The sequence below is a fragment of the Pelobates fuscus genome, chromosome 11 (assembly GCF_036172605.1).
Source record: "Pelobates fuscus isolate aPelFus1 chromosome 11, aPelFus1.pri, whole genome shotgun sequence".
In the NCBI taxonomy this organism is placed as follows: domain Eukaryota; kingdom Metazoa; phylum Chordata; class Amphibia; order Anura; family Pelobatidae; genus Pelobates; species Pelobates fuscus.
The window spans coordinates 83,585,298-83,613,289 of NC_086327.1; the positions used below are offsets into that span (position 1 = coordinate 83,585,298).

A 27,992-nucleotide genomic window follows, 5' to 3' on the forward strand; every position below is an offset into this window, starting at 1 on the left:
GTGCTATTTTGTTTTTGACTGCTTTTTCCTGAATACACTGATTTCTGGTTGATATGACTCAGCTCTAGTTCTCTTTGACTTAGGCCTGTTTTTGACTATTCTATTCTTATTACTATTCAGTCCGGCCATTCTAAGGACCAGTTTAGGTATTTTTTTGTACCTATAGGAGGGTTATTATTCTGCGTGTTGGGTTACCCATTTCATGACACTTAGGGGCTTTACACACAACTCATCACATTGGTGAACATGGGTTTGGAGGTGACATTGTTGGACACATAAAGGAGTGGTGGGAGTGTTGCAGGGGGTATCAGGATTATATTGCTTAGCATTTTTATTTTTCCTCTGTATTTTTGTTACTTGTGCTCGTCATTGCTTCTTTCACTTCTCTCCTCTCTAACCTTTGCCAACCTCACTTCGATGATGTGTAGTCCTTGACTACTGTATACATAGGTGCCTATATCCGCACAATTGGTTTTCTTAATAAGATTTTATTTGGTACATGATATACGAATGTAAATGTTTTTCACATGAATAAAATAAATATAATATAATATAACTTTGTTTTGCGTAGCCAAACTCACGATGTTTCACATGTATGTGTATCACTATATTTCTGTCATTTCAAAAATGTAATAAAACTTTTATTGGAAAGTTTTTTTTTCTTAAATAGTAAATTTAAACTATAAAGCAGAGTGATTTTTTTAACTTAAGTTTTAGATGTTTGTTTTAGCACATATTGTTTATGACTTTTTTGTCAAACAGGAAAATCTATGTGGTTGTAACTGTCTGTGCCTTCCTTTTCTTCTGGTAATCTAAATGCGTGTGCACGTGTGTGAACTCCTTAGTGTCTGTTGTATTAGAGACACAGCTCCGCACACAGACACAGAAAAAAAAGTGATGAGCATATATATGGCAAAGAGACAATATCAGAGAGTATAAAAAGAAAAGGAGTGATTGAAGAAGTGTAAGAAGAAGCGAATATTTTATACCAAACAAAATCGTTACATTCATAATGAATTTCCAGGTTGAGTGTCCCTTTCTGATCATTTGGCTGTTTCTGGGTGAGTAAACCATGTTCATATGTTTATAAAAGTAACAGTTATTCACTGAACTTACTGTGAATGTCCATTTAAGTCAAAAACAGCTGAATTAGAAAAATTCTCTAATTCAGCTATACTTCCAGTTTGGCTGCTTTGTACTAAAATATTAAATTCTCATAGAATTCACTTTAGTGAATAACGCTGGAAATAGTTGTGAATTCACCAGGGAATCGAGAAATTTAAGGACAAAATTGCAGAGGTGGAAACATATATTTTAAAGAATTTAACTTGCTCACCTGGTACATTTGGCCTAAAATGTTCCCTGGTGATGTTTCAACAAGTCACAATTTGGTGAATAAGATTGAAAGGAAAAAGTTGTGTCATATGGCTAAAGAGGTAAATTCTATACTCTTAATAACAGTGAATTGTAAAAAATAATGTCAATATTGGCTCCTTGACCACGCCACAAAATCCAAAAGCGGTTTGACTAAGAACTGAGAAGGGCCAAAACAATTCCTGTATCCACTGGTGAATAGCATCTGTTTGCCAAGTGACCTTTTTACAAGTGAAATGGTGCACCGTGGCTTTTGTGCACCCTGTCAAGGTTAAAGAAAGACCCTCCACTAAATGTAATGTATTCTAGTGGTTTTCAGTGCACAAACATATTCCACTGTTCAATAACATATAACAAGTAATTAATGTCCAATACGGGACACAATGCTAACTAACCCACCCTGCTTAAGTTTACAAAAGCAAAAAGTTTAAATAACAGAAACTGACATCAGTCTCTTCATAAATGTTTACGACCTTAGATCATAATTTCTAGCAAAAATGTGAAATTACATTTTGTTCTGCATATTACGTCTGTTGGTACATTGATCATAGAGAGTCTTTTTATTTAAAAATGCATATATGATGCTTTCTCCCAATTGTCACTGCCATTTCTGCAATGTATAAATAGATAATTGAACAGAAATATAAAGTGCATTAGACATATGGCACAACATTTTTTTCAGTCTCTTATAAGGTATTGTTGTTTAATAAAATGCACAATATAAGTGTTTATTAATAACCAAGCGGATCTCTTGATATGAAAAAAGACAATATATTTGTCTATCTGTACAATACTAAAGTATTTTTGGTAACATAAGATGATTAATCGCTTTTAACCCCTTAAGGACCAAACTTCTGGAATAAAAGGGAATCATGACATGTCACACATGTCATGTGTCCTTAAGGGGTTAATCAGATAGATGCCATTTGACGCTCTCTGTTATACGTTCATTTACTCAACTCGCTTGAGGAAACACAAAATGTCCGCCTCTCTGCACATTCACTGACTCAGAACTAGTAAACGTTCATGGACAAAAAATCCTTCACTGATAATATTGTTTGGAGAACCTTGACTGCTGTGTAATGGTGTTATGCATTTAATACAATAAATAAAGTTCAAGTGTCATATGAACAATGCTTAACTTGTGGCAAAACCATTAATACTGATATTAAGAGTTTTATCAGTTTGGTGGCTGAGCTGTTGCATAGGCATACTAAGGCTTTTGCTGTATGAGAAATTTGAGAGGGACTGTCCACAGCATCTTGACCCAATGATCCTAAACCAAAGTCCCATAGTCTCACACATTCACTTCAATGAAATGCAATACTAGATAGATAGGCATACAGACAGATATATTGGTAGTGTATGTGGATATGGTGTATGTGTACGTGGACAAACTGAGTTTGTTTATATATTAATAACTCAAACTAAAATTAAAAAGGTCAAAATAGACAAATTGGAAAAAGTTGGCTATGCGTTCAGTTCGGCCACTCTGGCTGTAAAGGGAGCTTAGAGTATTAAGAAAACAAATTATTTCGGGACTATAGGCTACCTTTTGTCCACCTCCCTTTGCTGCTAAAATATTTTCAATGTCCGGACTCTTTTACTGCAGCTGCCCACGCCACCTTAAAAGTTTCTATAAAATTTAAATGTTTTAAATTGCAGTGTTAAAATGACAGGACTGGGGCATGGCTAGGCGCTTGAGAGGAATGACAGCCATATGTACCAAACATATGGGCCCAGCCCGCAAAACTGGAATGACCTCCCCCGACATTCAGGACACCGGGTATCCCACCTAGCTCTTTGATCAAGAGCTAACTCCACATGCCAGCGATTCTGGCCTCCCAACAAGACTTGCAGCATATGGCACCATCTTCACTGGGCCCCACACTCTGACGACCCCACATACCTCAAACTTAACTGACCAGGACTGTTATTCACTGTTCACTTCACTGCCTAAAAAAAAATAACAAAAAATAAAAAAAAGATGCTTACCCACTGGTACAAAACACCAGATAATAAACAAAATATGAATACCGCACTCAATCAATGACATTAAATGATAGTTAAACCTATGTTCAATTTCATAGTATTTATTGAAAAGCTTTTAAGAATAATTCATAAAGATGATGGTATTTCATCAAAGTAACACAAAATTCATCCTATATACACCAACTATATACATATATCTAGACACAGTATCCTCCTTTGTTCAATGAATAGTTCAAAGTCTGTATATCTGTATACGTTAATTGGTGATCTTAAGCGCAAAAATAAAGCAAAAGTCGTGTGGGAAAAATGAAAAAATAAAACAGTGAAACAGTAAGAGAAAACTCTAAGAAAATCGAAAAAAGTGTAAAAAATGAAAAAAGTTGAAAAAAATATAATAAGAAAAATGAAAAAATGAAAAAAATGAAAAAATGAAAAAAATGAAAAATACTAAAGTCCTGATAAGTAGCAGTCCAGTATATAGTGCACTATATGTTACCCACTATCTGTGGGTTGATCTCACCAATGTCGTGTATTTCTTTATGCTGTGTCCTGTAGGAAGATTCTAGCGAAAACACAAGCTTATTGTAATGCCAAAAATCTAAAACACAGAGTGGTGTACTGTAGTGTACTGTATAGTTATGTTAATGCTCACCTGTAACAGGAGATCAAGAGGGAAAAGAGAAGTCTTGATGTAAGAAAGCTAGTTGAGTAACCAGCTGTATAAAAAGGAGAGAACAAATATTATCTTTAATCATATTCTCCAAAAGAGGGGGGGAAAAAAAGGGGGAAAAAAATGTTTTAGTTAAAATTACTAAAAAAGGGAGAAAAAAAAATTATTCTAACATAAGCAACAAGTGAAATTTTGGAAATGCAACTCACCTGTCTAATATGGACCCATTGTGTCCCTGGGCCCTGTCTGTGAGGGACCCTGAACTGACGACAGGTAGCGGACCCAGAGGGGTCAAATTGTTGGCAGGAAAGAGCCACGGACCAAAGTTGGTCATGGGGAGCCTCTGTAAGGAGCACAAAATCATAGAGCAGACAATAGTGAGGATACCGAAAAGTATATATTATAAAAAATGTTTGAGATCATAATCCTCATTGAGTCCTAGTGGTGACAGAGTCTCCAAGGTACTAATCCATTTAGTTTCTCTCTGGAGTAAGAGCTTCTGTCTGTCCCCCCCCCTTCGTAGGGGTGGGATTCTGTCTAGGATTTGAAACCTCAGTTGGTTCACATTATGATCATGTATTTTAAAATGTCTGGGTACCGGAGCTTCCACTTTATTGTGTAGTAATGCCGCCCTGATGCTCCTTTTGTGCTCCCCTATCCGCTCTTTCACTGGCCTGATGGTCTCCCCCACATAAAGGAGCCCACAGGGACACTTTAGAGCATACACGACAAAGTCTGAATTGCATGTGTAATAATCCTTAACATAAAATTTTTTACCTGATCTGGGATGAACGAAATATTCCCCCTTAATCACACTGTTACAATGTGAACAGTTAAGACATGGAAAGGTGCCCTTCTTGGGTTCTGAGAAAAACCTAGTTTGTTTCTTAGAGCTACCGATATCAGACTTCACTACCATGTCCCTCAGATTAGAGGCCCTCTGATAGGCAAAGAGCGGTGGTTGTTGAAATATCGGGGGTAGTTGGGTATCTCCCTGGAAAAGTTGCCAGTGCTTTAATATAACTTGTCTTATGTCCCTATTAAGTGGGGTATATGGCGTCACAAGTGTAAGTCTTTCTACTTTCCCTGTTGTCCTGGTTCCCGATAGAGTATCTTGTCGGGAAAGGGTATCAACCCTCTGTCGCTGGTTATCAACCACATGTGCGGGATAGCCCCTCTCTATGAATTTTTTGGCCATAAAGTCTAAGCCCGTGATCACCTTATCCTCCTGTGAGACTATCCTTTTTACCCTTAGTAGTTGGCTATATGGTAACCCATTTTTTAAATGAGTCGGATGGAAGCTGGAGTAAGTCAGTAGATTATTGCGGTCAGTTGGTTTTATATATAAGTCACTATGGAGGCAGTTGCGTGCCCTCTGGACCTGGACATCTAAAAAGGGAACAGTCGTAATGTCACAATACATGGTGAATTTAATGTTAGCATCGAGTGTGTTTAATGAATCAAAAAATTCCTGCAAGAGGGCCCTCGTGCCGCTCCAACATATGAATACGTCGTCTATATATCTTTTCCAGACTAGACATTTAGAGAATAAAGGATGCGGATAGATACAAGTTTCCTCCATACGATTCATGTAAATATTAGCATATGTTGGAGCGACATTCGAGCCCATGGCAGTCCCTTTAATCTGCTTGTAATACCTGTCACCAAATAGAAAGTAGTTCTCTGTTAGAATGAAGGTCAGTAGTTCCCTGATATATTGTCTTGTCTCCCCTTGTTGGGTCAATCGTGGGTCTTTGTTTAGTGTCCAGTCTACTGCCTCAATCCCTCTTTCATGATCAATGGATGTATATAAAGATTGAACATCCATGGTCACTAACCAGAAGTCACCTGATGGAATCTTTATATCTGCTAAGAGTGTAAGGAACGTGGTTGTGTCCTTGAGGTATGATTTCTGTGATGCGACATATTTAATGAGAAATTTATCCAGTATCTCTGCTGGGTGTTGAAATATGGACCCAGTACCGCTAACAATTGGTCTGCCTGGTGGGAAGAGAGGATTTTTATGAATCTTGGGCAAGGTATAGAATACTGGAATTCGTGGATATTTCTCATTCATGTATTTGTATTCTCCCTGTGAAATGATATTTTTAGAGAGGGCCCATTGGTTAAGTCTTTCTAATGTGTGCTTCAGGTTATGTGTGGGATCTTGGCCTATAGGTAGGTAGTTTGTCTTATCCGTTAATTGTGATTCTATTTCTTTTATGTAGTATGTGCGGTCCATGATTACCAGTGCTCCCCCCTTGTCCGCCGGTTTGATAATTATCGAACTATCCTTCCTCAAATTGTTGATTTTTAACCAGTCTTGTTTAGTAAAATTGATATCTTGCCTATGGTAGCTGTGTGTGTGTTGGTATTTTTTCCTAAGTTTGTAAATATCTTTTTTTACAAGATTGGTGAATATATCAATTGATGCATTGGTGTTCTGTGGTGTAAAGGAACTTCTAGGTTTCAAACCTGTGTCTAGGGGAAGAACGGTATATGGACCAGATTCTGAAACGGTATCTCTCATATCCTCCCTGTTTCCTTCCTCATGTCGATTTCCTTGTGTAGTCTGGGTATTGCTGTTTGTGAATGCTGTTGTTGTGTCCACGGTATGCTGACCTGTAGAAAAGAACGCACGTAACTTAAGTTGGCGAAAGAATTTATACATGCTGACATCATATTGGTGCCACTCCACATGAGGTGTAGGAACGAAAGAGAGTCCCTTATTCAGGGTCCCCTCCTCCGTGGGAGTTAAGGGCCTACCTGAGATATTATGTATCAGAGATTGCGTCTGGATTGGGTCGATCGGTTTAGTCTTTTCTCTCGTGTGGCTCTTGTTAAAACCCCCCCGCCTGATGATTCTTCCTGTCGTGTATTTCTCTCTAAAAAAGTCATTCCAGAGGATGAGGAGGCAGAGGAGGAGGATGTAGCCCCTTCTGTATCTGAACGCCATCTCTTTCACAGACTACAGAATCTTCCTACAGGACACAGCATAAAGAAATAGACGACATTGGTGAGATCAACCCACAGATAGTGGGTAACATATAGTGCACTATATACTGGACTGCTACTTATCAGGACTTTAGTATTTTGCATGACATGCGCACAGTCGTTATTCGGCTTGTGGCATTTTCTTCCCCATAACCCACCAATAAACACAGACACCAATTTTCTGTTGGAAAATAAAAGTCCACAGCTTTATTTAAATTTTTCAATAAACAAGATAACAAATTGGGGTCATTGCCAAATAAATTAATTTACCCCCACCCCCATCCGTACAGCATTAACCCAGACAATGACCCCATACCATAAACAATATATAACAATATAAATAACACATAAATATAACACACGGCCTACCAAAGAGGCCCCATAATTATAACTTTATTACTGTAGGGGTGTACCGAGACACCCCTACACCACCAGGTTCGGAGCCACCGATGAGCTCGAACCAACAGACCACTTCCAACTCTGGCCTAATTCAACTTAAGCTTAGCCTAGCCACTTGCTAATCCACTTCCATCCCAATTACCCTAGCCCTATCCCGCCGCTGTGACAAAACGGGACCTGCTAAAAAAACCTAGGGAGGGTGGGAGGGACAATTAACAGGTAAGTGCAGATTCTGAATTAAAATGGCCGATTGCTAAAATGGCCGCTTAATATACTCGCACTTTTCCACACCCTTTAGCATGCTCCACCCTAAACCCCACCCCCGAATCTATAGCTCCACCTGCCTACTCCTTGGCTCTGTCAAGGCCCATTCCCCTGACTGCGCTGATCCATGGGCTTCATGACATGCGCACAGTCGTTATTCGGCTTGTGGCATTTTCTTCCCCATAACCCACCAATAAACACAGACACCAATTTTCTGTTGGAAAATAAAAGTCCACAGCTTTATTTACATTTTTCAATAAACAAGATAACAAATTGGGGTCATTGCCAAATAAATTAATTTACCCCCACCCCCATCCGTACAGCATTAACCCAGACAATGACCCCATACCATAAACAATATATAACAATATAAATAACACATAAATATAACACACGGCCTACCAAAGAGGCCCCATAATTATAACTATTACTGTAGGGGTGTACCGAGACACCCCTACACCACCAGGTTCGGAGCCACCGATGAGCTCGAACCAACAGACCACTTCCAACTCTGGCCTAATTCAACTTAAGCTTAGTCTAGCCACTTGCTAATCCACTTCCATCCCAATTACCCTAGCCCTATCCCGCCACAGCCCGAGACTTGATCCCTTAATGTCTCGAGCGCCCCCCACCACACAGAAATAGGGCCCGGGAGATCCCTTCCTGAAAACCAAGGTTTAGCAAGTCACAACCCACCTCCGAAAGGTGCACCCCATCCTTACGATAATACCCAGGTAACATACCCTCTAGCTCCCAATGCCTAACCGGGACCCCGCCAGACCTCCTAACGAAAACTGACATGGCCTTATTAACCTTCCCCCGACATCTCGCCACCGCAGCTGTGTCCCTGGCGTGTCTCCAATTAAATCTAGGCACCATCTCAGACCACACTATAATCACTCCCGGCACCCGTTCCCGGAGGCGATCCAAATCCCGCTTCATTCTCCTAATTAGCTCCCTCTGAGGGATAAGCCCCAAATCGTTACCCCCACCATGTATCAGTATTACGTCCGGGGGATTTCCTTCCAACAATTTACCAAAAATCACTCCGCTAATGCTCTGCCAGCTGAAACCACGAAAACCAAACCATTGTAACTGTACAGTGTCCTGAAGAAAGCCCAGTTGTGCTCCATTCCTCCGAACTGCGGCCCTCTTCTGCGCCCAATAAACGTAGGAGTGACCCACCAACCACACAACCCGACCTGGAAAGAAACACAAGTTATTAACTAGCAGAGCATCGACACCACAACTCAAACCCAACAAGACACCCCCTTTAAACCAACTTATCTGTTCGTACATAAGTCCTAAAACGCGCGGACTCCCACCGACCTATCTGTTTAATCCGCTCATCCCCGAGACCGAGACGCGCTGCTTCCGTTGCAGCCCCGATGCGAAATGAATGAGTCCCAAATTGCATGGGATGCAAGCCCAACTGTTGCAGCCCCATGCGAAATACCCTGACAAATTGGAAGCGCGACAGCGCACGACCATCCTCGTGAACGAGGAAGCACCCCGAGCTTCGAGGGCGCACGCCCAAGTATTTGTGCCCACACGCTACTGGGCAGACTACCGACCCTGGCAACGCAAACAAAATTATCGTCTTACCTCTCCCAAAGACATCCGTCTTGGAGCACCTCAGGCGTATCTCGACTTTGTCCTGCCCCAGCACCACATCCTCGAACCGGATCCCGTTCGCCCCTGACTTATTAGAACTGACCAGTTCGCCGATGCGGAACGCCCCAAAAAATCCTCAAACAAAAGCTACGGTAAACAAGAGCACTTCAAACGTAGATGTACAAACGTCATGCAGTCTTGCAGTCAAGCCATGTAGAATGTTAAACGACACCGGCCGTCTCGAGTCTACAGTCCTACGTCCTTTACGAAAGCCTCTCAACACCTGCTTCACCAAAAAAGTTTTGGTAATATCCTCTTTACCCGTGAATTTAAACCAAAATGCTAATGCTGACATGTAACGGTCCACCTTCGCGGGAGAAGCCCCTCCCGCGAATAACCGACACAACAACCATAATAGCGTGTCCAACCTACCTGCCGGCGAATTCGCCCCTCCAGACTGCCCCATCATCTCCTCCCATTCATACCATACCTTGGTGTACGCTGTCCACGTTCCGGTCGCCAGGGAACTTCTTATAAAGCCCCCAAGCAAGACGTCCCGAGCCGCCACATCTCCGCCGGGCATGACTGACCTGTCTCCTGAGCTCCCGGCGCCGCTGCCCGAAAACGTTCCCACTGCGAACGAGATAAGGCGTCAGCGATAACATTCAACAATCCCGGGACGTGTTCCGCTCTAAACACAATATTCCAAGACATGCACAGCAGCACCAAACGCCTCAACAACCGTACCACAGGCAGCGAAGAGGCCGAGATATTATTAATTGCCTGCACCACTGCCATGTTATCAGAATGAAAGATCACCTTCCTGTTCGCGAGCTCCTCGCCCCATAAAGATACCGCCACTACCACAGGAAAGAGCTCAAGGAAGGCCAGGTTCCTGATCAAGGCGCTTTCCTTCCACGCCTCCGGCCACTCTTCCGCGCACCATCTCCCCGCCAGATAGGCCCCGAAACCTACGCTCCCGGAAGCGTCCGTATATAAGCCTATCGTTTCTGATGATGTCGCCTCATCCCTAAAATACACCCGACCATTGAACTCCTGTAAGAAACACAACCAAACATCCAGATCCGCCTTCATCGCAGCGGAGACTCTGATATAATGACCTGGCAACCGCGCACCGCAGGTCGCTCGAGCCAACTGCCTGCAAAAAACCCTCCCCATAGGGATCACTTTACAAGCAAAGTTCAAGCTCCCCAGCAGGGACTGCAACTGCCTCAAGGTCACCTTCTTCGAACCCCTGACTACCCCCACCCGCTGGCGGAGCGCTGTCAATTTATCCGCGGGTAACCTACATTCACCCTTCACCGAATCTATTTCCAGCCCTAGGAAGCTCAAGCATTCCGTCGGGCCCACCGTCTTCTCAGCCGCCAACGGGATCCCAAAGACCTGCGCCACCCATTGCAACACCCCTAGTACTTGCCCACAACGATCGGACCCTGCCGGACCTACGCACAAAAAGTCATCCAGATAGTGCACTACTGCACCCCCAGCCGACTCCAGACGCACCACCCATTCAAAGAAAGAGCTGAACTTTTCAAAGTATGAGCAAGAAATAGAGCAGCCCATGGGCAAACACAAATCCACGAAAAAACCCTCCTCAAAGAAACAACCCAATAAGTGGTGACATGTCGGGTGAATAGGAAGCAACCTGAATGCCGCCTCCACGTCCACCTTCGCCATCAACGCTCCCGGCCCCGCTCTCCGTACCAACTCAACCGCTTGATCGAATGACGCGTATGACACAGAGCTTAGGGCCGCGTCAATGTCGTCGTTAACAGACGCCCCTTTTGGGTAAGACAAATGGTGTATCAACCGAAATTTGCCTGGTTCCTTCTTGGGGACCACCCCTAACGGAGACACCCTCAAGTTCGGCAAAGGTGGGACCGCATAGGGTCCCGCCATCCTGCCAAGCCGTACCTCCGACATCAATTTGTCCCGCACCACCCCTGGGTGATCCCGAACGGATCGTAAATTCAAACATAAAGTCCCTGACCCCTTCCCTTTAAACGGTATCCTAAACCCCTCTTCGAATCCTTTCCTCAAAAATTCTGCGTCATCCCGATTAGCGTAGCGCTTTAGCCACGGCAGCATCTCGCCTACCTTCACCGGAGTTGCCCCCAGTGGCAGCGGCAGGGGCCGTGGCGCCACTGGGACCTCCCCCGCTAGTCGATTTGCCTCTCTTGAAGCACCTATTGACTCCATGTGTACCGCCGCAACCGGAACACTCGTGTTTGAATCTACACGACGAGCCCCATTTACATTGGCCCTCGTTGAAAAGCCAGCAGAAACCCTTCTTTTGTCCGGCCGGCGCCGCTCCTCCAGGTGCTGCACCGGCCGCCCCGTGAAAGGGCGCAGCCTTCTGCGCCATCATGAGCCGCATCCACAGGGGCAGATCCATCTGATCCCATCTCATGCTCGGGTTCGCTGCTAAACGTTGGCGGAACTGCTCATCGTATTTCCACCAAGCAATCCCACCATACGTCCGGTAAGCGTCCCCTATCCCGTCCAAGTAGCAAAAAAGTTGCGAACAGCGATCGGGGAACTTTTCCCCGATGACGCTGGCCAGTATGCAAAAAGCCCGCAACCAGTTCGCAAACGTCTTGGGTATCTTCCGATACCTACGCTTCTTCTCTTCCTCCTCCTTCTTCGCATCCTTTTTATCCTCATCCTTTAGATCAAGGAACTCCTCCAGAGGAAGGAGAGAAAAAACCTCTACAAACTCACCTTTCCAAATCCTGTCCTTCACCTCAGACTTCAGGTGACATCCCAAGGGGCCCGCGAAAGAGACATGTACATTCTGCCGCGCCGCGTCAGAAACCTCCCCTCCTCCTACCGAACTTAAGCCTGTCCTCTCACCTGGTTCGGGCGTGCTCCGTCCGGAGACACGACTCACCGCCCCCTTCGCCTGACCCGACGTCCCGGAACCTACTTCCGGAACCCATACCCTCGAAAAGTGCGGTGAAGCCCCCTCCCCACCGCCCCATGAATCTAACAATGATTTTAGGCAAGTTAACATGGAATCAGAATGTGATGTAACAGGCAACTCACCGCCAGAGCCTCCGGCCGCGGAAGGCCGCGGGGTCGTTTTCCTTCCCTCCGCCGCGTGCGGCTCCGGGGTGTCCAATTGACGCCGACTCCCTTCCGCCAGATCCCGCCGTGGGACCGCAGGTGTACCGCTCCGTGACCTGTAGGGAGAAGAACACCTGGGTAGTCTGTTCGAGTGCCCATCTACCCGCCCTTCCTCCTTACGTTCCCTGTCGTCAACCCTGCGCCTCTCCCGCCTAGTAGCCAGGCCCTCTGGGCCGTAAGAACTATCCGGCCGCCCTTGGGTGCTCCCGTTGGATGACCCAGACTCGCTGCGCCGTTCCCTTCTCCTCCTGGCCCTGCCGACTGATCCCCGCCTACTGCACCCGTCAGTAGACGGGCTCCTCTCCCTGACACACCCTGCCCGTCTCTGCCTGGCGCCTGCCCCGCGCCGCCTCTTGCCGTCCGCAGGCCTAGGGTTGTCTCTGTAATCATGCCGTCCCCGGGAGCAACATTTATGGCCCTCCCGTACACTCCTAACCCCGCTGTCAGCGTGTGTGTCATACCCCTGGGACAATCCCTCACTGTCCGCTCCCCTGTCCACTGGGGAAGCGCTGCGCTGGCCCTGACAAACGGAAGCCCCTTCCGCTGTCGCCCTGACTTGGTCCTGCTGCCCTAGCTGGGTGACCTGTCCTGCCGTCCCCCCGCTGCCTTGACTGGGCCTTGCCTCGCCCGCATGATCAAGTCCTCCTCCACTGGAATCCCTTGCTGCCCTCTGAGGTGGCGTCAGCCCGTCCTTCCCAATCCCCAGTGCCTTTCCTTGCCGCCCGGTATGTAAACCGGCGGCAGACTCACCGGACGTGTCTGGGCTCCATCCACACCTCCGACATCCTCCGCGGTCCCGGTCTCCTCAGAGGCCGTCGCTAATTTTGCCGCCTTGCCGCCCGCCGTCCTGCGAGCAGCGCTCCTCGTGGTAGGCCGCGACACCATGCCAGGCCTAATCACCGCCCTTGCCTTACCGGCGCCACGTCGCACAGACGGGGCCGGCGGCGTTTGCGTTGGCTCCGACCGGCCTGCTTCCCCAACCGATGATCCGCTCGCCTCCCTGGAAGGACTCCGTCTCCTACGTGCTGCGGGCATCACGCCCGGGCTCAGCCGCTGGGGCGGTCTCGCCCTCCGCACCGAACGCCTCTCCACAGCCGCTGGGGGGTTACCGCTGGTCCCAGGAACCGCCAGTTGCTGCTGCAGCCATGCCATCCCCCTGTCTCTCACTGCTGCCCTCACACCGTCCAGGATCTCCTCAAGCGAAGCCATCTGAAAAACAGAAGAAAAGAAACCACACAGCCTGCCAAAACAATTAACAGGTAAGTGCAGATTCTGAATTAAAATGGCCGATTGCTAAAATGGCCGCTTAATATACTCGCACTTTTCCACACCCTTTAGCATGCTCCACCCTAAACCCCACCCCCGAATCTATAGCTCCACCTGCCTACTCCTTGGCTCTGTCAAGGCCCATTCCCCTGACTGCGCTGATCCATGGGCTTCATTTTTTTCATTTTTTCATTTTTCTTATTATATTTTTTTCAACTTTTTTCATTTTTTACACTTTTTTTCGATTTTCTTCGAGTTTTCTCTTACTGTTTCACTGTTTTATTTTTTCATTTTTCCCACACGACTTTTGCTTTATTTTTGCGCTTAAGATCACCAATTAACGTATACAGATATACAGACTTTGAACTATTCATTGAACAAAGGAGGATACTGTGTCTAGATATATGTATATAGTTGGTGTATATAGGATGAATTTTGTGTTACTTTGATGAAATACCATCATCTTTATGAATTATTCTTAAAAGCTTTTCAATAAATACTATGAAATTGAACATAGGTTTAACTATCATTTAATGTCATTGATTGAGTGCGGTATTCATATTTTGTTTATGATATTGATTAGGAGTTTTTTTGTGGGGTTATACCTCGAATACCGGCACCTAACACTTAATTGAGTGCCAGCACATATTGTTTTTTTGCAAAACACCAGATAAGATAGCAATGTACTCGCCAGACCAAGAAACAGTATGTTGAGGGTTGCAAAAGAGAAATAGACGCACTGATCTGCATTTGGTTGGAATGTCCCAAATCCAGCCTTTATCGCAGCACATCCACAATATATTCTCAGACGGAACTGACAAAACTATTTGGTTTACACCAGAGGCGCATCTACTGCATTACTCTCAAATCCCAGTCAGAAAGTTCCGTAAATCGGTGCTTGCAGATCTAGTAAATGCTGCCCTTAGTTCAATTCTAACTTTCTTGAGACAGAGGTTTGCATCCATGGTCTGAGACTGGGTCACTAGAATGGAGGAAATACGCTCAATAGAGCTTACTGTGTCCTGTTCAGACAACCTCCAGTAATATAACTTAGTCTGGTTTTACTGGACACATCAGCTGTCCTCAGGGAACTTTACCTCGATAACAAGGACACAGGAGCACACATAGAGACACCTCCGCTAGATCAGCCGGGGGTGGGTGGGTGCCGGCTTAGGATAAACGATCAAGGTACCCCCCTTTCCCCAATTCCCCTCTCTCCCCACACAAGGCAAATGAAAGAGGGAAATGAAAGGAGGGGAACCGGAAGGGAGAAAGCGTATTCTCCTTTTCTTCCTGACTCCCTCCAGTAACAATTTCATATCCTAGTTAATCAATAGAGGCACACTATTCCAGTTTCTGTACTTATGTAGTTAGTTGTATATACTATACTTCTACAATATTTGTAATTGGATTTGTCACATATTTATGTCAACTGCACAATATGCAACTGCTTGTATTACTGTATAATTATGCTCTAATAAAGCAAGTTACAATAAATACAACAACCATTAAGAAAATAAAAAACAGGACCAGGACCACAGTATCCAGATCACTTTGTTGACATGAAGTGATCTGGGTGACTATAGTGTCCTTTAAATTTTAAATAAAATTTGAATTCACAGTGAATTCTCACATTAGAGAATAAACCTATATGGTCCCACCCCTAACATATCAATCAACAATTACGGTACCGTTCCACCCCTAATCTATCAATCAATACGGTCACATTCGACCCCTAATCTATCAATTAATTCATCATAGTACATCACCACTGCTGTCAACTAGATAATATAGTTACAGACAAGAGTAAAAAAGAGTCCAAATATTTAAAAATAAGATACAGAAAGCTTATTTAAAATCCTGAAGGAATCTATTATACTCACCAGAACAACTGCATTAAGCTGTAGTTGTTCTGGTGACTATAGTGTCCCTTTAAAATAAACCCACATCCTGTATTTAAAAAAAAAAAAAAAAAAAATGTTTTGGAGTTTCATCATAATCTGTGGGATCTATATGGATCACTGGTGTGATGCAAAAAAAAACAGGGCGCAAGAGTATTCTGAGAACGGGCAGCAGCTCAATTAGCCTGCCCTTCGGTGGGTCCCCGCTCAGATCTCAAGCTGGTTTTAGCTCATCTTGTGCCATTACAGAGAGAACATCTCTGAAACATATCAGACTGGTCCCACCCATACAGTTAGTCCAGATCCGAAATGCCAGCAAGTTCCCTCTGCACGAGAGACACAGCAACCCCAGACGATCGTTTCAGCCTTGTTAGGCATCATCAGTGAGGCATAGCTGATATCTCTCTAGGTAGAGATTGGTGTGATAGCAAATGAAAACAAGCACTAATAAATTGTAACTAAAAATAGCAATCTAATGATCATTAGCAATAATCACAAGATGGATGTGATGCAAATCCTAAAATCTCCAATACAGGATTTATTTGGACCCCACTAATTCTTTGCGTTTGCACTGGTACTCTTGTTGGCATTACAGTGAAATTTGTACATATATTTTATAGCGTTGCATCATGGAATTAAAATGTTATTGTCACAAGCTTTGCGATGCTTAAAGGACCACTATAGGCAGGGCCGTCTTTAATTTTGATTGGACCCTGGGCAAGCATTTACTTGGGCCCCCCTGACTACATATAGATACACACAAATACACTACCTGACACACATGCAGATACACACTGACCGCATATAGATACACACAAGAACATACAGATACACACAGACACTGACACACACATAGACACACACACAGATACAAACACTGACATACATGCAGATACAAAAGGTACACACACACTGACACACATTCAGACACACAGGCAGATATACAGATACAAACACTGACACATACAGATACACACACAAACGCAAATGGACAACATACAGATACAGAGACACATTCTGACAGACGTACTGACACAGACAGCCATACTGAAACACACATACACAAAGACATACTGAACCACACAGACATACAGATACACTGACAGACATACTGGCACATATACACACAGACAGATGGACATACTGAAACACACATACACTGACAGACATATTGACAAACACAGACATACAGAACCACACGGACATTGACAGACTCACACATAGACATTCTGTCACACATACACACAGACAGACATACTGAAACACACATACACACAGAAACTGACAGACATACACATATACAGACATTTTGACACTGACAGACAGCCATACTGAAACACACATACATACTGAACCACACAGACACTGACAGACTCACACACACACAGATATACTGACACACTGACAGACATTCTGGTACACATACACACAGACAGACAGACATACTGAAACACACATACACACAGACACACACACATACAGACATTTTGACACTCACATACAGCCATACTGAAACACACAGAGATACAGAACCACACAGACACTGACAGACTCACACACACACAGACATACTGACACACTGACAGACATTCTGGTACACATACACACAGACAGACATACTGAAACACACATACACACAGATAGACATACATATATACTGACACACACACACACTCAGACATTCATGCAAAATTTTATAACCACCCTCCAGTTTCTTACCTTTTCCTGGAGGGTGGATTCCCTGGGGTCCAGTGGGCTGGCTGGGGTGGCTGGGAGTTAAGCTCTCGCTCTCTCCCGGCCTGGCCACCTTCTGAGCAGCTGGTCCTTCTTCCTCCCGCGCGGTTCTGGTTTCTGTGGGAGGAAGTGACGCGCGGCGGTCACTTCCTCCCAGACGGCTGCCGAAAAGTAAGGGCCCGGTCGCGCTGTTAAAGCGCCACAGCGCCCGACCGGGCCCCTGCTGACACAGGCCCACCGGGTGGCCCTAAGTGCATGGGCCACCCGATGGGCCCCCATAGTTTGCGGGCCGGGGCAAACGGAGCAGCTGTCTTGGGCCCCCCAGCAGGGACAGGGCCTGGGGCAGCTGCCCCGTTTGCCCCGCGTTAAAGACGGCCCTGACTATAGGAACCCAGACTACTTCAGCTCAATGAAGTGGTCTGGGTGCCAGGTCCCTCTAGGGTTAGCCCTGCCTGCTGTAAACATTGCAGTTTCAGAGAAACTGCTATGTTTACATATGGGTTAATCCAGCCTCTAGTGGCTGTCTCATTGACAGGCGCTTCCGCGCTTCTCACTGTGATTTTTACAGTGAGAAGACGCTTGCGTCCATAGAAAAGCATTGAGAATTTTTTCCTATGGACTGACTGAATGCGCGCGCGGCTCTTGACCTATTAATACTATAGTGCCAGGAAAACGAGTTTGTTTTCCTGGCACTATAGTGGTCTTTTAAATATTATGCACACTGAGTTAATACTATGAGTTCAGCCATTCAGGGTTTCCTAATAAACTTGGCTTCTCATTATTTGTTTTAGAATTAAATTATTCTACTATTATATTTTCATGTGTTCCTTGTATTAACATGTTAACATAGGCAGTGTTCAAATATATTAAATGTGGGAAACTCAGAGCAGAACAGCATATTGTATGATAAATTAATTCTAGAAGTAGAATAATGTATCATGTAGTGGTATTTATTTTCTTAAACTATATTTTAGTATACACACGCTATTCGGATAAATGTGACAGATTTGATCGAACTTTGAATTTTTTTGCATTTCAGGTTCTCTCTCTGGGGATGATACAGGTAAGAGAATTTGTCTGCACTCACTCAAGTTTCCTATATGCACCTATAATACAATTGTTTTTAAAGGAACATTCCAAGCACCATAACCACAACAGTGTTTTTGTAGTGGTTATGGTTCCAAGACTGCCATGGAACCCCCTCAGTGTAAGTAGACAAACGTTTTGCTAACGGTTTGACTTGTCTGTGGCTCAGCAGGTCTGCTGCCTGCCTTTTTGAGGTAAAAAGCTCTATACCAGATCTAAGCCTGGCAGATAATCAATCTATCCATAACAGTACAACACTCTGTAGTAGTTATGGTGCTTGACGTGTTCCTTTAACGCTCTTTATTGTGGAGGATTCACACAAACATTGTTTGTTTCCTTTTCCCCCAATCTAATCAGAACAGAATCCAGTTTTATTCCAAAATGTATCATTTAATGAAATATTTTTCCTTCCCCCTCTCTACCTCTCTGCTGGTCAAGTTCAAGTTCTTTTCCAGATACTTAATTTTTCACACTCCTTCCATTCGCACAAGTTGCATTGATCCCTTGCCATCATGAACGTCTATTATATTATTTATATTAATGTTATACGTGTGATGTCATACCTTCCAAGTCACCTTGCCTTGCACACTTGGATACTTTCAGATTATATCCAACTGTAGCTTTCCTTTAACTGAAAACTTCAATATCTTCCTCTGTATTCATATCCCTGTTATAGGAGGCAGCAAATATCTTGTGGAAATTTCAGGACGCACTATCACCGTCACATGCCCATCACACCTGTATAAAGACGACAATAAAGTAAAGTTTGTGAAAAAGGGAGTTGAAAAACCAGAACGTCAAGATAATGATCATTATATACTGGAAAACTACAGTGAGACCAAGAATGGTGACTACGAGTGTTCTGATTCCAAAGGAAAAAAAGAATACTTGTTCCTGAAGGCTTATGGTAAGAACCACCAGAGGGCTAGGGTGGAAATCAGTGGCGGAACTAATATAAAGAGGGCCCTAGTGCAAGAATTGTTTTAGGCCCCATCCAGTGCGAGGATGGCTAAAAGGTAGATCTTTAACCATCAAGGAACTCCCACAATGCTTTGCCAGCCGAGATCTACCATTTTCCCATCCTTGCAGGGTTGTATTTGTGAGCAGTGCATGTGTGTTTGAATGTAAGCATGTGTGCCTGAGTGTAGTGGTGTATTTGTATGTATTGTTGCCACTTGAATGTAGTAATGTTTGCATTTGCATGCAGTTGTGCATTTGTGTGTAGTGTTGGCGTTTTAATGTAAGTGTGCAGTAGTGTGTAGTGTTGGCATTTGAATGCAGGGGTGTATTTGTGTTTCAATGCTTGGATGTATTGACATGTACACATACACTGCCACACAAATATACACACATGTACATACTGACACATATTCACTGACACATGTACAGATATACATACAATCAGGAATCTTACCTTGAGGAGAAGTCCAACGTGCAGAGTTAAAGCACCCTTCGCAATTTAACACAAGCCAAGGAGACTCAAGGTAGAAATCGCCAAGGTTGTGAGACAGTGCACTGGGGCTGTAAAGACACAGTGCTTCCAGATCCGTAGTACAGGCAAGGATAATCCAAAAGAGTAGTCGTGGACGTAATCAAAAGTCAGGACAGGTGGAAAACAGGCAGAGATTCAAACCAGGAGTCAGACATACAGCGAGTTTCGACAAAGAGCAACAAAACAATCTGACAGTGAGGCTGAAGCAAGGCAGGGTTTAAATAGGTGGATAATAGCCATTTAATCTGGAAACGAAGAACAGGTGTGCAGCGGTCCAGGAGTAGAGACTCCGACATAACAGGATACAAGGACAAACAGGAAACAAAGATGCGTGGCGTTTAAGGTAAGGTCACTTACTGGGATGCAGAGGACCCAGGTTCAATGCCAGGCCCAAGAACACAAGTCCATAGTATCATAGGATCATGACACTGACACACACACACACACACACAGGTGCATATTCACAGATACAAACACATACTGACAAAGACACAGATAAAACGTAAATACTGACAAAGATACACATTTACTGACACACATACTAACACCAATACATATTGTGACCTGGGACCATACAACCACACTGTCTTATTGTAACGAGATTATACCCCAACACGCAGGATCCAGCAAAACAGAAGACAACACAGAGGGAAGATACGTCTACCGGTCCTTAGAGTGGCCGGACTCGACGTATATTGGAGAAGTACAGAGTCAGGAACGATCCGAGGTCAAGGGCACAAAGAGACAGCGTAAACTAGGACTAGCCGGGGTCTGGTACACAGTAAACAGCAAGCCGGCAAACAGAACAGATAAGGATAAAGCGAAAACGAAGTCAGAATACAAAGCCAAGGTCAAAACGAAGAAACACAACTGAACACCACAAGCGCTAAAGGGAACTGTAGCAGAAACCACGATAGAGCAAGGAACAAAGGGAAAGAGGTAAGTATAAATAGCCAAACCTCTGTTATGATTGGTCCCTGTCATATCCACACCCCCAACAGGTAATTGTATGGGGAGTGTGGCATGACAGGGACCAATGGGAGACCTTTTCTAATTAGGCTCCCACTGTCTCTTTAAGAGCGCGCCCGAGACTCGCGGCGCACTCTTAGTGTCAGGCGGGACACGTGACCGCTTCTCGCGGTCACTGCCCGCCTTCCATCTCCAGCTGTCGGATGAGCCGCGCGCGGCTCGTGCAGCAGCTGAGCCGCGCGCGGCTTGAATTGAGGACCCCGGCCGGCACCCGGAAGGGGAAGTACCGCTACACTTATTGATAGGAACACCACACAAATTGAATTTCTTGTAATGCAGTCTTTCTTTATTAAGAGGTCTGACAATTTAAACAAAAATAAAACAAACAAAAAGAAAAGCCTTGCTCTTCTGAGCACTAACTCACAGTTTTTCCTCTAACTGCTGTTGGGCGGCTTCCCCACTTCCAACAATACAAAATACAAATTTGAGCACAGACCTTTTTTTTCAAATAAATGTTTCCTTTCTCCTTCAAAGACTCTTGTAGAGAGAAATGCAGTCTCACACACTGCTTGTCCTACTCTCTGTGAATCCTTGACAGGGAAATTTTATAGCAGTCTTGTGCTAATCACTGCCAATAGGTCCGCAACTATCTGGGTGATCCAGAACTCCTCACCTGCTGTGCTGTATGTAAACTGTGGAATGGAGCACTGGCCCTCCTTTCACTCCAAATGCTCCACCCCAGGAACCCATATTAAATTGCAAAATTGCTCTGACTAAAACAGACAGACCTTCTTCCTGGAATTTACATATTCCAATACTTTTGGAGCAATATACACTGCATCCATAACAATGCTTTGAACTCTGTCACAATATGTACATACACACTAACAGATACATACACTCAGTGACCCACACACACACACTCTCGACCCATACACACTTACTGGCCCACACAGTGACCCACAAAACTGACTCATGCAGTCCCACCGTCAGTGCAGGATTATGTACATGCACCTTCTGACATGCCACTCTGACCAGCACTTGGTCAGTCAGTTCCCTTTTCTTTCTCTTTTCAGCTGCCAGGATGAAGTCATATCCCAGCGGCAGACAGCATCCATGAATACTGCGAGGAGCAGAAACTTTGCTGCTGCTTCTCGCTCCTCTCTGTTGATGGTGCCTCTGCAAAATGACTCTAGGCTCTGCATAGTGCTGGTCTCCCTCCTACCTCCTAAATAGGTTCCATGGAGCACATGGAAGAAGAGACATGATGTGATATCACTTCCTCCTAGTTCTGCCGCGTGGAGTGTGCGGAGAAGAGGACTCAAGTCAACCAGGCACGACCTTTGTGAGGGACAGCCTGTAACGGATCACCTGGCACCCCGACTTGGTACCTCCGTTAATGGATGCTCCTAGTGCTTCCTGAGGACTCCAAGCAGACACCACAATCACCGAATCCGAGAAACCTTTTAAATTCTCCCAAGCATATGAATGCTGTAGACCATTGAATAGGAACCATACGAATAGGCTTGTACTCCTAGCAGTCAACTGGAACAGCATGCAATAAATCCTTCCCCCCAATAATGAGACGACACATCACTTTGAGGGTAAAACAGGAACTCTGGACTGGCTCATCCAGCCTGGCTTTTATTTCCAACTCACACATACAGGCCACACCCAGGGGGAGGCATAAAAGAACCAATGACATAGATGTTACCTCCCACACATCCCCTCCCCTTAGTGTGACCCAAATCCCATTATGCATACAGTGTAAAATATACTTTTACACAACTTTCATAACTTTAAAACCATACATCACATTCACATAAAAATACATATCCACAATCAATCCATTCAGGGGAACAACATATTAAAAAATGGCATGAATCCGACCAGGGGTTCAAAAGTTACTAAAAGTATCTTTTGTTCCTTTCTGGCTGGCAGAAAAACATCCCCACAATGCACCCTGGTTTCCTCCCTTCTGCCCTGGAGTTAATTGGAGAAGTAATCCAATTACCCAGGACTAAAGGCAGACACCATTAACCACATGGTTGCAAAACGACATAAAACACTTTAAAATACATAAAGTCACATTTACACATAACACAAAGACATTTCACCTATCCCCAGATAGCTGGGATCTGCACGCACAAAACTACCGAATAGCGCGCAGATCCTACTCACACAGTACAATTGCCATGGAGCTAAAGTCTTTCCCATAGTCTTTCATTATATGAATAGGCTCCATGGTATGGCTATCTGGGGTATCACATTCCCATAAAGTCTGGTCCATAGTCCAAAGGCAAGAGGCGGGCAATCAGCCCCCTCCAAGGACACGTGGCGAGGTCGGTTTCGCCACACAGCCGTTGGGCCCTTCTGCTGCTCTCCATGCCTCCTTCTTCCTCCTGCGTGGCTCTCTATTTAAACTGGGAGGAAGTGATTGGCTGTCACTTCCTCCCAACTGGCCGATTTAAAAAAGGGGCCAGCTACAGCGCCTGACTGAGCCCCTGTTCAGCGAGACCCATTAGGTGGCCCTAAGAGCATGGGACACTGAATGGGCCCTCCGAATGTGTAGTGCAGTTGCACCACCAGTATTTCCACCACTGACAGTAGACCGTGGAATCACGCTGGAATTTTTTCAATTTTTGTGTTACAATCGAAAATCACTTTAGATGTAGTTTTTCACCGTTTTTTTTAGATCATCAGCAAAAATGTGTGTGTGAAAGATTTGATTTTACAAGGCCTGTTACTTAACTTTTTTTTTTTTTTTTAGATGAATAAGTTGTAAAATTATTTGGAGATCATATATGTATAAGTAAACATTCACTGGGGATTAATACATGAGAATATCTTATCCACCATATTCCTTTTTGTTTTTGTTACCCTTGTAGTTTGTGAACACTGCACGGAGATATCAGTTCCTGTGTTAGCTGGAGTCTTGATTGGAGATTGCATGGTGACTCTTGGAGTTGCCCTTGCAGTCTATTTTGGATGTAAGAAAAAATCTGGACTTCCAAGAGATGGAGGACGAAAAAGAGGTATAAAGAGTGGACAGTAGATAAAAACGGGTTTTATGACCGAGATAAAGAATGCTGATGAGTGATGCCAATATTTCCATACTGGCCGTGTTGGACTTAAAGAAACAGTCTAATTAAAATAAATACTTGTGTTATTTGCATGTGTTCCTTTATTATTAATATTATTATTGGCATTTATACTGCAACAAACCTATTCTGCAGCGCTTTACAATGTTTACAATTACAAAACGTTGCAGGAACAATAGGTTGATGAGGACCCTCCTCAAAAGAGCTTACAGTCTAGAGGAGATGTGATGTAAAAACACAATAGGAAGGGCAGTGTGAGAAATAGCAACTAAGTAGCCTACCATTAAAAATAATAATTAGAAATCACAAAACATACCTTTCAGCCCTAGGACAGTCGCTTCACTACAGCCTGATTCTCCATCTGTGAAGGCATTAATCCTAGTTGCTCTTGTCCAATCAAATCTCATAGAGAGGCACAGCAGATTCACTGGAGCTATATGTTTTGCAAAGTGCTAAATGTTGAAAGATGTTTTGTTGGTTTCTATGATGATTGCTCATTATTTAGCTCTTTGTCACACGTCTTTTTAGTTTTTTTTTTTTTTTGTCTTGATAAATCCTCCCCTATAATGTTCAAATAAACCAGGGAATGAACACAGACCTGATGACTGGTTTATTGGTTTATGTGATTCTTTTCTAATTTTCTTCCTTTCTTGTGCAGTCGAAAACAAGGAACGCCCTCCACCTGTTCCTAACCCAGACTATGAGGTAAGAAACCCAAGAAATAGCGATTGTAAAATGTTGAAGGGTAATATTGTCTTCTACTATAGTGATATCTCAGTAAACTATACTGCAGCACTACCATGTCCAGTGTGACATCATTGCTCCTAGTGTGCTGACAAAAATGCTATACAACAGCATGTACTGGAAGGAATTGCTTCTAAAATGCCTAGGAGTGCATGTGACCTAACAGTGTCAATGAACAAGGTAATGTGAAAGTGACAGGACTGCTATATAGAAACATAGAATGTGACGGCAGATAAGAACCATTCGGCCCATCTAGTCTGCCCAATATTTCAAAATACTTTTAATTAGTCCCTGGCCTTATCTCATAGCTAAGATAGCCTTATGCCTATCCCTCACATGCTTAAACTCCTATACTGTGTTAACCTCTACAACTTCAGCTGGAAGGCTATTCCATGCATCCACTACCCTCTCTGTAAAGTAATATTTCCTGAAATTATTTTTAAACCTTTGCCCCTCTAATGTAAGACTGTGTCCTTCTTTTAAATATAGTCTCCTCCTTTACTTTGTTGATTCCCTTTATGTATTTCATATCCCCCTGTCTCGTCTTTCCTCCAAGCTATACATGTTAAGATCCTTTAGCCTTTCCTTGTAAGTTTTATCCTGCAATCCATGAACCAGTTTAGTAGCCCTTCTCTGAACTCTCTCTAAAGTATCAATATCATTCTGGACATACGGTCTCCAGTACTGCGTACAATACTCCAAGTGAGGTCTCACCAGTGTTCTGTACAATGGCATGAGCACCTCCCTCTTTCTACTGTCAGTGCCTCTCCCTATACAACCAAGCATTCTGCTAGCATTTCCTGCTGCTCTATTACATTGTCTTCCTACTTTTAAGTCATCTGAAATAATTACTCCTAAATCCCTTTCCTCAGATGTTGAGGTTCGTAGGGTATCAAATATCCTATACTCTGCCCTTGAGTTTTTACGTCCAAGGTGCATTATCTTGCACTTATCCACATTAAATGTCAGTTGCCACAGCTCTGACCATTTTTTATATTTTATAGAAATGTTATTGAAAGTATATGACATACTTACATTCATATACAAATAGACACGTATACTCATACACACAAATTAACATCCATACAAGCAGACTCATACACAAACACACAGACACATAAGTAAACATACATCTATATGCACACACAGGCCTACACACACATACTCATACACACACATTCATATAAACATAAATTGGCATAGGCACACAGGCTCATACACACACATTCATATACGCACATAAACTCATACACAATAGTTTATATATGTCCTGATGAAAGCTCCACAGAGGAGCTGAAACGTTGACAGATTCATGGAATAAAAAGAAGATCTATACATTGAAACCCTTGGAGTGCCGGTATTTTCAATCTTTTCTATACTTATGCACCAGGTAACTTACATTAATATAAGTTGGAATGCAAGAGCTATTAGAAATATATATATATATATTGTATTTTCCTTATTGTTAGTTCCCCCGGCCTCCCTTTTCTTACTTTGCACAGGGCGGGGGGAGTGGAACCTCATGCTTGGTGTCCAGTGCTTTGTTGCTGGAATCTTACATCACTGATTGCCCAGCTCCCAGCAGCTTTTATAACACAGAGCCACAGAACAGCCACCTACCACGCAGCACCCCAACCAGCAATGCATGCGCGGATCGAAAGGGGCTTGCTCTGGCTGGAGGTCTGTGCAGTCTGATGCTTCCTGTCACCCATGGCGGACACCCCTGCTTAGTACACTTTGGTGGCTAAGCAATATTATAAAAGTGAAAGTGGCATGCACAATAATGCCACAAGATAGCTTTACTGTTACCTACTTGCATTATGGTAGAAAAGATAAAGTTATGAAGTTTGTTTGTCAGATGCCACAAAATGCTTTTGAGACTAAGCATGTGTACAGAACACAAATAATTCACAATCAGAAAGTGTATTTTGGGCAACAAAATGTTTAAACTTTTGGTGATTATAGAAAAATGAATGTATTAAGCAATATAACAATGCCTTTAAAATTACATCCACATCAGAAATAAGTACCAGATTGCATAGATTTAAAAGTCAGTCTTGCATAAAATATTATTTAATGGTAGATGTTTAAAATATAAATTGTTGTCGTTGCCCCATAACTGATTACTGACACTTTTTTCCTTTATCTCCACAGCCAATCAGGAAAGGAAATCAAGACGTGTACAATGGACTAGAGCGCAATTTCAAATAACAGATTTTGAAAGATTGCTGCATATTTTTTTCTTCTTCTTATGCTATATTTGTCTGTTTCCTGCTTGTATAAACTGTAGCATAGTCATTCACAATAGTAAAATGATATTCAGAATAATAATATTCTACATAATAGGTAAATGTCATCTGCTTTTGTCTACATAGTTGCTGTATACAATATTCAAAGTGCAATGTTTAGATGGGAAATTTAAATATATTTTTTATGTGTTGGATATTCAATAGTAATCTTCAGTAATGTTTTATCTTCAGTAATCTCAGAGAGATTAAGGTTTCATTCATGCTATTTACAGTGTTTCCATTTTGATTTTTCTGTATTTTCTTTATTTTGGTATATTAAAGTTTGTATCATTTATCTTTGCATGCTGCACTGATTCTTAACCCAGTTCTCATGGAACACTAGACAACAGTCTAGAATTTAGCCTTTTCCCATTTCTGATCGAGATGTTTGAACATCAAAATTGCAATTCATTAGGGATGTGCATGGGAAAAATATTCGGTTCGGCATTCCGAAATTTGAAACTTCGGCATTCCAAAATTCGGGACTTCTGGACTAGGGTAAGTGTAGGGTTGGGATAGGGTTAAGTTAGGGTTAGGTTAGGATAGGGGTAGGTTAGGCATAGGGTTAGGTTAGGGGTAGGGTTAGGGTTGGTTTAGGGTTAGCATAGGGGTAGGGTTAGGAATAGGGTTACCCTAACCCTACTCCAGCCACTAACCCTACCCCAACCCCTAACCCCAACACTTTTCAGAAATCCGAAGCACTTCGGAAATTTGGCAGTTCGGTTCATCACTTCGGACATTCGGAAGCATCCAAATGTCCAAAATTCGGCCGAATTTGCATTCAGAACTAAACGAATTGCACATGTCTACAATTCATGCATGACCACATGTGGTAGTTCAAGCACATTGCAATCACTGGTCTGGATCTGTGCAAAATGACCAACATGGGTATTAAATGGTCACCATGAGCAAAGGCATGGATAGCAGCTGTAATTCGACAACATCCAGTGTTTGAGA

At 43.5% G+C, this 27,992-nt stretch overlaps 1 protein-coding gene across 1 annotated transcript; it reads left to right on the forward strand.

The window, feature by feature from the left end:
* Positions 1-820: 820 nt before the first annotated feature.
* LOC134577199 (T-cell surface glycoprotein CD3 epsilon chain) lies at positions 821-27,170 on the forward strand. The gene is made up of 6 exons (XM_063435871.1): positions 821-1,061; positions 18,395-18,418; positions 19,118-19,348; positions 23,791-23,937; positions 24,662-24,708; positions 26,902-27,170. Exons 1-6 carry the CDS (start codon positions 1,013-1,015, stop codon positions 26,956-26,958), a joined length of 555 nt encoding a protein of 184 aa, XP_063291941.1. The 5' UTR covers positions 821-1,012; the 3' UTR covers positions 26,959-27,170.
* The last annotated feature ends 822 nt before the right edge of the window (positions 27,171-27,992 follow it).